This window comes from Pipistrellus kuhlii, unplaced genomic scaffold, assembly GCF_014108245.1.
Source record: "Pipistrellus kuhlii isolate mPipKuh1 unplaced genomic scaffold, mPipKuh1.p scaffold_m20_p_8, whole genome shotgun sequence".
NCBI lineage: Eukaryota > Metazoa > Chordata > Mammalia > Chiroptera > Vespertilionidae > Pipistrellus > Pipistrellus kuhlii.
In genome coordinates, this window is record NW_023425584.1 from 38472544 (window position 1) to 38486967 (window position 14424).

Consider the following 14424-nt stretch of genomic DNA (forward strand, 5'->3'; position numbering starts at 1 on the left):
GAATTTAGGGTGAAAGAGTTACAGGCAGAGTAAATTAACAATAAATGTAAAGAGTATGAGAAAAGCACTTAAAGAAATGGTACTTAGCTAGGATGTATCACTAACAGGAAGGTAGAAGATAAAGCAGAGAAGAAGGCAGAAGCCAGATCAGTAAATGCAGAAAGTCCTCAATCAAGAAGAGGCAACAACCAAGGAAAATGGACCATTTTGTTTTAAATCAAAAAGGTACAAGTAATCTTGAGGAGAAGAAGACTAGAGAGGCAGGGCCAAATCCAAATTGAAAGAAATTCCAGAAAGACTAGAGCAAATACACTCTTCTTCTAAGCAATTTCAAAGACTAGAAAGGATAAACTATAGTAAAATGATGAATCATCAGGGGGTAGGAGGTCTTGGAAGAGCCCCATAAAAGAGAGACTAAACTTTTAGATCGAATATAAGTGAAGGAACAGATATAAGAAGAAAAAGAAGAGATTTGGGGTTGTACAGTATGCAAGAAATGGGAATAGAGCTTACTAGAAAAGATAAAATAAGAGAGGAAGGTTTCATCTAGTGGCAGGAGTTATAGCAGCAACAGTGTAGGTAAGGCTGATTTTTCCATAGCTAGGAAGGTAAATACCTACTGCCTATTTATGATATTAATACTAACTCTCAAACTACTAGCATCTGCTTTGTAAGCATTACTCATGCCTATCTACTTGGATAAGTCATACACTAAAGTAGAATGGAAGAGAGTAAAGATAAGAGTCATAAAATACTACAACACTGCAAAGAAAATCATATTTCTATTACAGAGCTGAGGAAACTGAAGTTCATTTGGTTAAGCAATCTGGCCAAGTCAATGAACCAGAAACAGAATACAAAATAGAAAATAAAAAATAAAAAATAAGAAAACAAAACTAGAACTGTCTGATTTCAAAGCCTACGCTATTTATATTATACTTCATACTACACAGAAACATATTTTTAGATGTGCAAATGTGAATATTTGCAAAATAAAATTATCAATAAAATACATATTTTGAAATAAATCAGTAATCAATTTTTAAAGGCAAAACTTCCAAACAGCAAAGTTATAGATCTTTTCCTACTCTTGAACAATATGTTCTGGACATGAAGTCTAATATTCTTCTTTCTGACCTTTAAAGATTAAGCACGAACAATATGCTAGTAAACATTTGAGTAATGGGTAACTGTAATTAAAACAGTGTGAACAGACAGAAAAATGACAGCAAAACCCTATTTCTTAAAACATGTTTTCCATGCTCAGAAGACTAGCAGCCAGCACATAAGGAACTGTCTGGCAATTCTTCTGACTAAGCTCAGGCCATTTCTCACATGGGACAGTTTCCAAGAGACTATGAATCAAACATAGTAATCCAGGGATTCCAGATTTCCATTGCATTCTTATAACAGAAGACACAATATCATTCAAATTGGAACATAAATCAGCTGAGAAAAAACTATTATCTCAGCTAAAATAAAACTATTACCTGGCAAAGGTACATATATTTTTGAAAAGAGATCACATAAAAATTATTGGCACATACAATGTTTTTTGAAGAAAAAGATTAAAAATGAATGCAATAAATATGCAGACTGGTTTATGTAATTTAGCCTTTGTTGCATTAAACATAATAGACTGATATAAAGAATCACACTGATATCAAATTGCTCTTATGTTTTTTTAATAAAACTACTTATTTAAAAATCCTTTCATTATCACATTTTAAATATTTTTTGGATTTTATTTCACATTTAAATAGAGCACTACCATTAAAAAATAATTAAATGCATCTATCATGCATTCAAACTTTGGGATGATTGGTACTAAAGCCTGGATCCATATTGAGGAACACTGAAAATCTTTTCATTCATTTTGCAAAGCTACTATCAGTTATATTAAAAATGGTTTTCTCTGGTGTGTTGTTTTTGAAATCAACCACTATGTGTCACACATTACTGCATAGCTGAAGAATATAAAATGTAATTTTTACAAACAATGACACTCCAAGAAGATAGTTGTGCCCCCACAAGATCAATGATAAAAGTACACAAAGAGAAAACCCACAAAAATTAGTTTAGCTGTGCCCCTCCTGTGAAGTGCAATTTAATTAATTATTTAATTAACTGAATCACTCAACAATGTTTTTTGAGCACTTGCTGGCAAGACAAAAATGACTAAATTATGAGCCATATCTTTAAGGATCTTAAAAGCTAGTAAGGAGAGATTAACTTATAAAGAATAAAAGTACACTAGAGTGAGAGAAATGCAAGGAGAGAAGCTACAACTAGGATCTGCAGCTACAGATGAGGCACAAAGGATGGTACACCTGGTTCTACCTGGGGAGGAAGAAACCATAAAGATTCAGAAAAAGATTTCTAGAACATGTGACACTTGAATGTTGAGAGGATATTTATCAGAGAAGAGCATTTCAGGCAGCCTGATCAATGTGAACGAAATTAGGGAGTTAGGAAGCAGCATGGCTTGTTTGGAAAACTAAAAGTAGTTTAGAAAATTGAGGTGAGGAGTGACAAGATCTAAAGTAGTCAGGGGTCAAGTCATAGAGGACTTTAGGTTGTGCCGAGTAACTTGGATTACATTTAGTAGCCTTTGAAGGAGAGTGACATGATCAGATTTCATTTTAGAAAGATCATCCTGATGACAGCATGAAAAAGGAAGATAGGGAAGGAATAAGCCAATTTGGAGGTTACTCACATGAGATGATGGACTGAGCAAAGGCAATAACAACACAGTGACGTAGAAGTGAAGGATCTGAGAGAGATTTGGGAGGCAGAGTTGAGGCACAGGAGAATTTAAGATACCTCCTAGTTTTATGAAGCAGGAACTGGATGGTGCCAGTCACAAACAAAGATTCAGGATACATGATAGATAATAAGCTCAGAGAGCCTGCTGGGTTTCAAGTGCCTCTGAACCATCTGGGTGGAGACAACCAAGAAAACCTTGAGCTAGAAATACTGAATGGGGTCTCATCTTTAGTGAGATCACTGAAGCCACAAAGTGTGCATGAGATTAAACAGGTTAAGATAATTTGAGGCTATCATATCACACATAAACTTATTAAAGGTCGTTTCTACTCCAGCGCACACTTGTGTATGTCTAAGTTCTCAGTAAATATATAAAATAAATTGGCAAGTTACAGATTCTATATATGAAGAGGAGAGGCCCGATGCACGAAATCTGTGCAAGGGGTTTGGCCCTTGCAGCTGTGGCAGCTTGCCTCAGCCCTTGCAGCCCTGGCTTCATCTGGAAGGACATCCGGAAGGTCATTCGACTGTCTGGTCTAATTAGCATATTATGCTTTTATTATTATAGATACTATCATGTGTGCTAATAAGATCATTCCTTAGTGGCTAAAATATCCTATATAATAAAAGGGTAATATGCAAAGTGACCCTAATGACTGAATGATGAGTTATGATGAGCACTGACCACCAGGGGGCAGAGGCTCAATGCTGGAGTGTCCCCTGGGTGTAGTGCACTCCCACAAGGGGAGCTCTGCTCAGCCACAAGCCTGGCTGATGGCCATGAGCACAGGAGTGATGGCTGGAGCCTCTCTCACCTCCTTGGCAGGGCTCCTGGACTGCAAGAGGGCACAGATCAGGCTGAGGGACCCCCCACCACATAAATTTTTGTGCACCAGGCCTCTAGTTTTAAATAAACACTTTGATGGTGCCACAAGGATAATACAGACCCCTATGCAAATACTTTAGTCAGTCTGTATAGCACATCCTTTACCAATATTGGTTATTCCTGAAAAATATAAACAGATGAAGCCGAAGCTGGTTTGGCTCAGTGGTAGAGCATCGGTCTGAGGATTGAAGGGTCCCAGGTTCGATTCCGGTCAAGGGCATGTACATTGGTTGCAGGCACATCCCCAGTAGGGGATGTGCAAGAGGCAGCTGGTCAATGTTTCTCTCTCATCGACGTTTCTAGCTCTCTATCTCTCTTCCTTCCTCTCCATAAAAAAAAATCAATAAAATATATTTAAAAAAAATATATATATATATACATACACACATACACACACAGAGATGAAAATCCTTTCCTTCAAAGACTTTACAAGGAAAATATAAAATCTGAGCAGGCATGACTTGAATTACAACCACGTCCATAACTCAGTGGGACATACATTGGAAACAAATATTTATGACAAAAAAGCACCTAAAGAGAAATAGCACAATATTTGTTTAAATTAATTAATGATGAGAAGAGCCACAGGAACAGTAAAAATCTGATAGAATGAATGAGAGAAGTCTTCCTGGAGCTGGCAAGTTTTAACCAGGCTTAGAAAGTTATAACATTTTTGACAAACAGAATAATGACCAAAGGCAAAAGGGAAGGAACCAAAATTTTGTTCCATGAGTAACAGTAAGATAACTGGTTTGAGCAGTTTGTACATAGCTAGAGTGCTGGGAAAAACCAGGTGAAGTAGGTTTTTGGAAAATAGGCTGAAGAGTTTCATCTGCTATGACAGGGCATCACCGGGATTTCTCAAAAGGAAAATGATGAAAAGCTTTAATTATAAATTCACAGGATTCTACTTTTTCTTGTACCATAACAGCAGACAAATGAAACCAGTATATTTTCAGTATAAGTACAAACTTAATGCTGGTGTTTAAAGAGTTTCCGATCTAGTTATTCTTGGCATGGTTATATAGGACATCTCAAAACCTACATTCTGGTAACATCAATATGCCCATCATTCCGAATCTGTCAAACTGGAAAGCAATACCCTTCTCCTTAAAAGAAGCATCTGCTTATCCTTCTGTTCCTTCAAGTCTGTGTCAGGAAAAGCAAGCATTAGTTTTATGTATACAACTCTGAACTGCTTAATGTTAAACTATGGAATACTGCCAGTAAATATTATGGCAAGACTGCTCATGGACAATGAAATGTTAAGACCTTTTAGAAAACCACAACTAGCTTTATCAATCTCTATTGATAGTCTTTGGGCCTGAATGTCCAAAAGCCAAATGAGATGTCAAAAATAATGTAGCCACACTCATCATCCTTTCTTTAACAAGCAGTTCTCATTGACTTCCTTACTTTGGTGAATACCGTTAGACAACCAGGTATAGAAACTCACTAAAATAGCAATTACAACATGTGAGTTCTAATCTGACTTTTTTCATGAATTTTTGTGCAAGCATGAAGACGACAAACGATTTCCGAGCTCTTGGTTCTTTTTGGTTTCTTCTATAAAAACAGAAAGTTAGTCCTAGCTGGTTTGGTTCAGTGGATAGAGCATCCGCCTGCAGATTGAAGGGTCCTGGGTTTAAATAGGTTTAAATAGTCAAAGGTACATGCCAGGATTGAGGGCTCATTCCCCAATAGGGGGCATGCAGAAAGCAGCCAATCAATGATTCTCTCTCATCACTGATATTTCTATCTCTTGTTCCTTCTCCCTCTCTGAAATCAATAAAAAATATTTTTTTAAAAAGGTAGAAAGTTATTTCTTTGTATTTGCAACAACATGGATGGACCTTGATGATATTATGCTAAGTGAAATAAGCCAGCCAGAGAAAGCTAAGAACCAAATAATTTCATTCATATGCAGCATATAAAACTGAAACTCATGGATGCAGACAGCACTGGGGTAGTCACCAGAGGGAAGGAAGTGGGCAGGTGGGGGAGGGGTGGACAGTTAATATATGGTGACAGAAGATGGTTTGACTTTGAGTGATGGGCACACAGAGCAATATATTGATCTTGTTTCATAGACATGTACACATGAAACCTGTATGATCCTATTAACCAGTCACCCTAATAAATTTAACAAAAAACATTTAAAAAGTAGAAAGTTAAAGACAATCATTAAATTACCTTTAGCAATAAATTCCATGATTTCCCCTGCCCTTTATCCCAATGTCACCAAGTTCTGCTCATTTTCCCTATACAAAAATATTTATATACATTTTTGTTTTCTATTTACATTATCATTATATGATCACAGGTCTTTATGAACCAATTTTCTTACTCATCTTTCTTCCAGGACCTTGCACCCTGTTTTATACTACATATACCATATTCTTTCTTTTTCCACTCTTTTCTGAACTTTAAGTGCAGAGTTAAATTAATCACACTATTCTTTCCATGATCTGTTATTATTAACTGTGAACTGTTACTCTCATTTGTTAATTTTTGTTTACCTGTGCATTCTCAATCCTTTTCTCATTCTCTTCATCTTGTGGTTCACATTAAAATGTGAAATATACTTTGGAGATATCTATCTATCTATCTATCTATCTATCTATCTATCTATCTACATATATACCTATCTATATAAAGCCTAAGTGACCATTGCAACCGAATGCACGACCGAACAACAGGCTGCATGGGGCCACCAGGCTGGCTAGGGGACAGTTGGGGGCAAACTGGCCAGTAGGAGGGGGGGAGTTGGAGGTGACCAGGATGGTGGGAGGGCAGTTAGGGGTGACCAGGCCAGCAGAGGTGACTAGGCCAGCATGGGGGCAGTTAAGGATAGTCAGGCAGGCAGCAAGTGAGCTTTAGGAGCCAGTAGTCCCGGATTGTGAGAGGGATGTCAGACTGCTGGGTTAGGCCTGGGAATTGGACATCCCCCGAGGGGTCCCAGATTGGAGAGGGTGCAGGCTGGGCTGAGGGAATCCTCTCCCTCCCACCCCCACCACATGCATGAATTTTGTGCACTGGGCCTCTAATATATAAAAATTATATATTGCTATTTGCATGTGTTTTTATGCTATAGATAATATCTTTTTACTTTTAACATACAAACCCTGTTTTATACATCCATGTTGCTGTAACTACATCTTTACCTGTTAACACATGTTCCTAAATGATGCATAGCATTCCACAGGATGCAGTTACTGCATTTTACCTATTTCCTTGGTGACAGACACCTAGGCTGCCTCCAATTCCCTACTTCTACAAAGAGTCTTATTCCACAGAGGTAATCACTAATTAGAAGTTAGGGTATGTCATTCCAGGAAATGTTTTTATTTTATTCTTTTATATACAGACATTTTATTCTTTTACTATATAAGTTAACATAGATATATATCTAAACATATAAGATATATAACCATATATAACTATATATATTGTATAATATATATATAATCAACACACATTATTATTTAAAACATTTAAAATGTATATAAACTGCATCATTCTTTAAGCTCCTTCTGCATTTGTTATTACATTCCACATTATATTTTTGACATTGATAACTGGGTGTGAAGAAATATCACAATACTTCAACATGTGTTTTCCTGATTGCTATGCCTTTTTACCATCCAGAATGAATTCTATGTTTTTTAATGGTTTGTGTGAATATGAAAAGATAGTAGATTCTGAAGTACTCTTGTTAAAACCACAATGACCCCTGCAGTGAATTGAATAGTGACTATACCCCCTACCTCCAAATTCAGGTTTACCAGCAACTTTATTTGGGAATAAGGACTTTGTAGAAGCAATTAAAGTAAGGATCTCAAGATGGATTATCCTAGATTAGAATGGGCTCTAAATCCTAAGACTTTTATGCTTATGAAGGAGGAGAGAGTACACAGAGAGACAGAAAACAAGGCCAAGTGAAGATGAAGGTGAGAGGAGATGAGAGTTATGCCGCCAGGAGCCAAGCCAAGAAGCACCTCAGGCTACCAGCAGCTGCAGAGGCAAGGAAAGATTCTCCCCCAAAGCCTCCAGGGAGCACCGCTCGACTAACCCCTTGCTTTCAAACATCTAGCCTCCAGAACTATAAGGAATAAATTTGTTGTTTCAAGCCACCAATTATCATTTGTGATGGCAGGTGGGAAGCTAATACAACCTCTATGTTGCTGAAGTCAATGAACTCATCCTGCTTTACCTAGCACTGACTGCACTTCACTCAGCAATCATTTCTTCCTCCTTAATATACGTCCTTCACTTAACCTCCAGGATATACTTCCTTGTGTCCCCTATCTCATTGGTCTCTTCTCAGCCTCTTTTGTTGATTCCTCCTCCTTATCCTTACGACTCTGAGCCCAGTTGTAGGTTCATCTCTTTTCTATATACACTACAATTTAAATATATTTGTAAATGTCTGTAGCATAGAACAAAACCTTAGAGGACTACAATTCTTAATTTTAAGTATCACAAGTGAGAGGAACAAAAAGTGACAAAAAACCTTTTTTTTTTTGACACTTCGAGGTATTCTTGTGCATCTATTAATGAAATGATTATTAAACCACTGGACCACAATTTATACACACACAATATTAAAATGCCTGATTAAAAACCCTTTATTGACTGCTTTTTCTTTCACTTCCCTGACTCACTTCTCCACTCCCCTAACATCTAAATAAACTAAATGCTCAAATGCTCAAAACCCTTTTCTCAGGGTCTGCTTATGGGGGGATCCAAAGAAAGATACATGTGAAAATATTTTATCTAAGAAATTTGATTTTCTTTTATAACCACTGGTTTTAACATCATGAAACATTCCTTCATATATAAATATTATAATATAATTGACTCCTCACTAATAGTTGTTTTTAAAAATTAATCCTCACCGAGTCACCGAGTATATTTTGCCATTGATGTTCAGAGAGAGTAGAAGGGACGGGGGTGGGGTGGAGACAGAGACAGAGAAACACTGTGATGTGAGGGAGTCACATCTATTGGTTGCCTCTCATATGTGGGGGATTGAGCCTGCAACCAAGATATGCGCCCTTGACTGGAATCGAATCCAGAACCATTTAGTCCAAGGGCCGATGCGCTACCCTCCGAGCCAAACTGGCTAGGGCTCACTAATAGTTTTGATTTCAGTCTCTTACCATCCCAAAAGATCGTACAAATAGCTATTGACAGAAACATAAAAGAGAAGAGGGGGAAAAAAAACTGATGGGAAAAATTATGGCATCAAAAGTTCCTCTGAAGAAAAACAATTAGTAATACTAAAATAACAAAATTCATTTTTAAAAATACCTAAGTTGTTTTCGAAGTTGCTCGATTTCCACACTTTGTTCAGTTATTGTTTTCAGCAAGTGTTGGTTACCCTACCATAAAAAAAAAGAATATTCAGTATCATAACATTTAAAACTACTTCTTTAACACCCACAAATCAATGGAAATTTTATACATCAAGAATGAACTCTCAGAAAGAGAAACTAAAAATATATAATCATCAACAATTTTGTTAAAAATGCAACAAAAAACTTAAGATACTTAGGAATAAACTTAACCAAGGAGGTAAAAGAACTGTGCTTGGAAAACTACAGGACATTGAAAAAAAGAGATGAGAAGATATAAACAATTGGAAGAATATACCATGTTCAGGAGTTGATAGAATTAACATCATTAACATGTCCATACTACCCAAAGCAATCTATAGATTCAATGACATCTCTATTAAAATACTAATGGAATACTTCACAGATCTAACAGAACAAATACTCCAAAATTTATGTGGAACCAAAAAAGATCCTTGAATAGCAGCAGCAATCTAAAGAAAGAAGAACATAGTTGGAGGAATCACAATATTGGATATCAATTATATTACAAAGCCACTATAATAAAAACAGTTTGGTTCTGGCATGAGAAGAGGCATATAGATCAATGGAATGGAACAAAGAACCCAGAAATTGACCCAAGCTTTTATGCTTATTAATATTTGACAAAGGAGGCAAGATCATACAATGGAATGAAGATAGTCTTTTCAATAAATGGTGCTGGGAAAATTGGACAGACACATGCAAAAAATGAAACTAGATCACCAAGTTACACCATACACAAGAATAAACTAATAAAAACCCGTGGTATATATTTACACAATGGAATAATATGCAGCTGTAAAAAAGAAGAAACTCTTACCCTTTGAGACAGCATGGAGGAACCTGAAGAGTTTTATGCTAAGTGAAATAAGCCAGTCAGAGAAAGACAAGTATCACATGATCTCACTTATATGTGGAATCTAGTGAACAAAATAAATTGATGAACAAAACATATCCAGAGACACTAAAACTGACTGACATATCAGAGGGAAGAGTGGGCAGTAAGAGATTAATGAAAGAATTTATATGAATATATGCACAGCCCATGGACAAACAATATTGCAGGAAAGGCCTGGGGGGAGGCAGGAGTGGAGTGGAGGAGGGTCAACAAGGGAAAAAAGGGAACATCTGTAATACTTTTAATAATAAAGAGTTTAAAAGAAAGAATAAACTCAAAATGAAGAAAAGACTTAATGTAAGTAATGAAACCACAGAAGTCCTAGAAGAAAATATAGACAGCAAAATAACAGACATCTCACAGCAGAATTTTCACCAATACATCTTCTAAGGCAAGATAAATAAAGGCAAGATAAAAAAAATAAACAAACGGGATTACATCAAATTAAAAAGCTTCTGCACAGCAAAAGAAACCAACATCAAAATGAACAGGTAACCAACTGTATGGGAAAACATATTTGCCAATGATACATCCGATAAGGAATTAATTTCCAAAATATAAAAAGTATTCATAAAACTCAACAAAAGGAAGAAAAACAATCCAACTAAAAAATGGGCAGAGGACTTGAATAGACAATTCTCCAAAGAAGATATACAAATGATCAAGAGAGATATGAAAAAATGCTTAAAAATGCTTAGTAATCATCAGAGATATGCAAATTAAAATGACAATGCAGTATCTATATGCCTTAGATGTAAAGCCATATGGATGACAGTTACCTCCTAACTGATAGTCCTGATTTCAGTCTCTTATCAATGGATCATACATACATTTCTCCAGCAAAAGTTCCAGAAGCAATTTTCATAATACTCTATCTAATACAATGGTATTGACTTCATATTGTTAATACACCATTGTATTTCCTTCTGCCTGGGATATCCTCCTTCTGACAGCATTCATCCCTCCACATTCCATGTCATCCGCTCAAAATAAGGCAGAATTAACTGTTTCCTTTTGCATTTTGATAAAACTTCATATGTACTTTTACAATATATATTGCATTATATCTAAAATTTATGTTTTTCTGGCTACAATATGAGCCATTTTTAAAAAATATATTTTACAGAGAGAAAGGGAGAGAGAGATAGAGAGCTAGAAATGTCGATGATAGAGAAACATCGGCCAGCCGCCTCCTGCACACCCCCCACTGGGGATGTGCCCGTAACCAAGGTACATGCCCTTGACCGGAATCGAACCCAGGACCTTTCAGCCCACAGACCGACACTCTACCACCGAGCCAAACCGGCCTAGGCATGAGCCATTTTTTGAGGACTAGCTTATTCCAGAACTCACAGTGTCACTTAGGATATGTACCTGATTTAGCACATTCTAAGTACTTATACCTTTGAGGATTGAATGAATGAATGTCTTTATGAGACCTGAAAGAAGGCATCTGGATAGCACCTTTATCTTTATGTTGGGAAGAAGACTACTGCAGACCAGAATTTAGTATTCAATTAACAGACCACAATTTAAGAGACCAAGTATCACATACAGAGAAAGAACTACAAATAAGGAGGCAAATTATACTACAGCCAAAAAAAAAAATAACAGCAGCAGCAACAAAAAAATAGCAATGAAACCTGGGTGTAACAATGGAAATGAGTCAAGACAGACAGATGAGAAGGGCAGTCTTGAAGAAGTGAGCTTCCCATATTCCTCCAAAAGATAAAACTAGGCATCAGTGGGAAGAAATCTGATGAGAGATTTCTAGCTTTCCAGTAATCAGAGTTGAAAGGAAAAGGCTGCTAGGGGAAGTATAATATCTCTTACAGGGGATATTCAAAACAAGCTAAATTACCATCTAACTGAAAAGCATTTAATAGAAGGATCTCTATTTAAATTAGGGAAGTAGATGACCTTTAATATAATTTCAAATTCTCCTGTGAAGCTCTTTTAACAACTTCAGCCCAAACTGATTCACTTCTCTGATTTCCTCTATACTATCTGTATTATACCATTAACTAGGGACCCGATGCATGGAATTCATGCAAGAGTAGGCCTTCCTTCCCCGGCTGGTGGCACCGGCTTCCCTCTGGCACCTGGAACCCGGGCTTCCCTCGAAGCCCAGGCTTCGTCGGGTCTAATTAGCATATTATACTTTTATTATTATAGATTTTTTATTTATATACTATCTTGACACTAGCATAAATAACACTTTTTTATTATTTGAGGGTATCTTAAAGATAAATGATGTAGAATAATTAGTAGAAATATACATTAGAATCGTGAATTATAAGAAGCTAGTGTTGCTAACTAACACACTTAACTTAGTAGCAATCCTAGCAGAAACTCAACAACTGCATCTGTTTTGGCCTAATTAGACATTTGCGAGCAGATACAAATGTGAAAGATTCATAGAATGTGGAGATTCATAAAGGTCTAAGGAAGCATCCTTCTCAGTTATCTATTTCAGCACTTCACTCACTATTTCTTCTTTCCTGCTTTTTTTTTTTTAAGTGTTTTTCTTGATTTCAGAGAGAGAGGAGGGAAGAGGAATAGACAGAAACATTGATGAGAGAGAAACATGGATTGCCTACCTCCCGCATTCCTTATACTGGGCATCAAGCTCGCAACCTGGGCGTGTGCCCTGACTGGGAATAGAACCTGTGACCTCCTGGTGCATAGGTCAATGCTCAACCACTGAACTACACTGGTCAGGTGTCTTTCCTGTTTTACTAAGTAGACTGGGGGTCTGCAGATAGATGCACTTCCTCTTGAAACTAGAACATCTATAACAGTGCAAGGAACTTAGTAGGTAATTAACAAATATTTTTGAATAATTTGTCAAGCTAAGGAAATCTTAAAAAAGAATATGATTTCAGTAAAGAGAATCTGTAGGAAATATAAACTCTTACTCTAGCTACAGTCATCTTATATAATAAAGAGGTAATATGCAAATTGACCATCACTCCAATACACAAATGGCCATCCCCATGTGGACACAAAATGGCAACCACAAGATGGCCAGCAGAGAAGGGCAGTTGTGGGCAATCAGGCCTACAGGGAAGGGCAGTTGTGGGGACCAGGCCTGTAGGGGAGGGCAGTTAGGGGTGACCAGTTTTTATAGTTATTATAAAAACTATAAGTGGCTGGAAATTCTAAATGTTAATATAAGTAAACAGGGGAAACTGATTTAATATTTTTACAGGATTAAGAGAAAATTTAAAAATAAGGGATAAAGTTAGGTAACTTACTTTTGATGACAAAATTCTGCACTTAAACAAAGACATTTTCATTAGGTACTAATAAAAATAGCAGAGTAACTAAGTAAAACAAAGAAAAGAAGGAGAATAATTACCTGAGATGTCATAATCCTATTACTCAATAATGAGGTAAAATAAAATTCCAAGAAGGAAAAGGAAATGGAAGGAAAAAGAGAAAAAAAAAAATCTGAAAGAAAAGGAAAGGAAAGTGAGAGGAAAAAATGGTAAAGAACAGAAGTGGGAGGGCTGATTATATTTATTTAGGGGGGAAAAATCACAGGGAAATGTAGGTGTACCAGTTAGTTCTGATGGTCAGTCAACTAACAAATTGTTCTTAGTGCCCTGTTATTTAAGAAATGAGGCTATTCACTGATTTAATAGTCTCTTCCTCCTATCACATACCTACCAGTGCATGAGTCCCTTTCTTGAGAAGGTCCCAGTCTAGGTTACTCTCAGGAGATCCTACCAAGAAACCTGAGTATTTTCAAATTAAAATATATTTCAGATAGATGTTAGCTTTTGATCTCCAGAAAGTACTGTGAACTGTCATGTTATTAAATATGTGAAAAAGACAGACAAAGAGAAAAGAGTACTGCTTGCCTATATTAATGTCATGTAATAAGTTTCTTGTTGATTTACATTAGCGTAAATAAATATTTATGGCGAAAATTTAAAGTTTATATAAATAAGTACACTAAATGGTATTATCACTTACCATTTCTATGCCCTCAGTATTAGCATAAAGTTTCTTGTTCAATTGTTGAGAATTGGTCAGCTGATTCTACAGTAAAAAACACGGGTTACATAAAGAGCATTTGGTTTGCAATGCTTATTTAAAATTAAACTAAAATCAAGTTTAAAATCATTATGTCCAGTCTAGATGAAATCAGTGGCATTTCTTCTATTATTATGTGAATTAATAAAGGAAGAAATTATAAACTTTTAAATAAATGATCACTGAAATTAAATAAGGTGGCAATATGGAAAGTAATGTAGCTATTTCTGTTTTTTTGTGAAAGCATAATCTAGAAACCAATTCATTAGTCAATAGACATGCTAGAGAAGTCCTGTCCAATATTGGAAAGCCACATGCAAACCCATATGCACCTATGGTGCAAAAGATGGCAAAGGAGTTACTGCCCCACTCCCACTTTTAAAAATTCTCACAGCTTGAGTGCCACAAGGTTTAAATCATTTGATTATCTGTAATGCTCTTACTAAAATTACATT

At 36.2% G+C, this 14424-nt stretch overlaps 1 protein-coding gene across 3 annotated transcripts in view; it reads right to left on the reverse strand.

The window, feature by feature from the left end:
• SCLT1 (sodium channel and clathrin linker 1) overlaps window positions 1-14424 on the reverse strand; it is an 81979-nt gene that overhangs the window by 49667 nt on the left and 17888 nt on the right. For 2 of the 3 annotated variants that reach the window (XM_036424445.2, XM_045576418.1), the window contains 2 exons: window positions 13910-13975; window positions 8966-9036 (listed from right to left, as the gene is read on the reverse strand). In XM_036424445.2, the coding sequence (XP_036280338.1) occupies window positions 8966-9036; window positions 13910-13975 (137 nt within the window). The remainder of the gene's footprint in view (window positions 1-8965; window positions 9037-13909; window positions 13976-14424) is intronic. The other variant, XM_045576417.1, reaches the window with a different exon arrangement.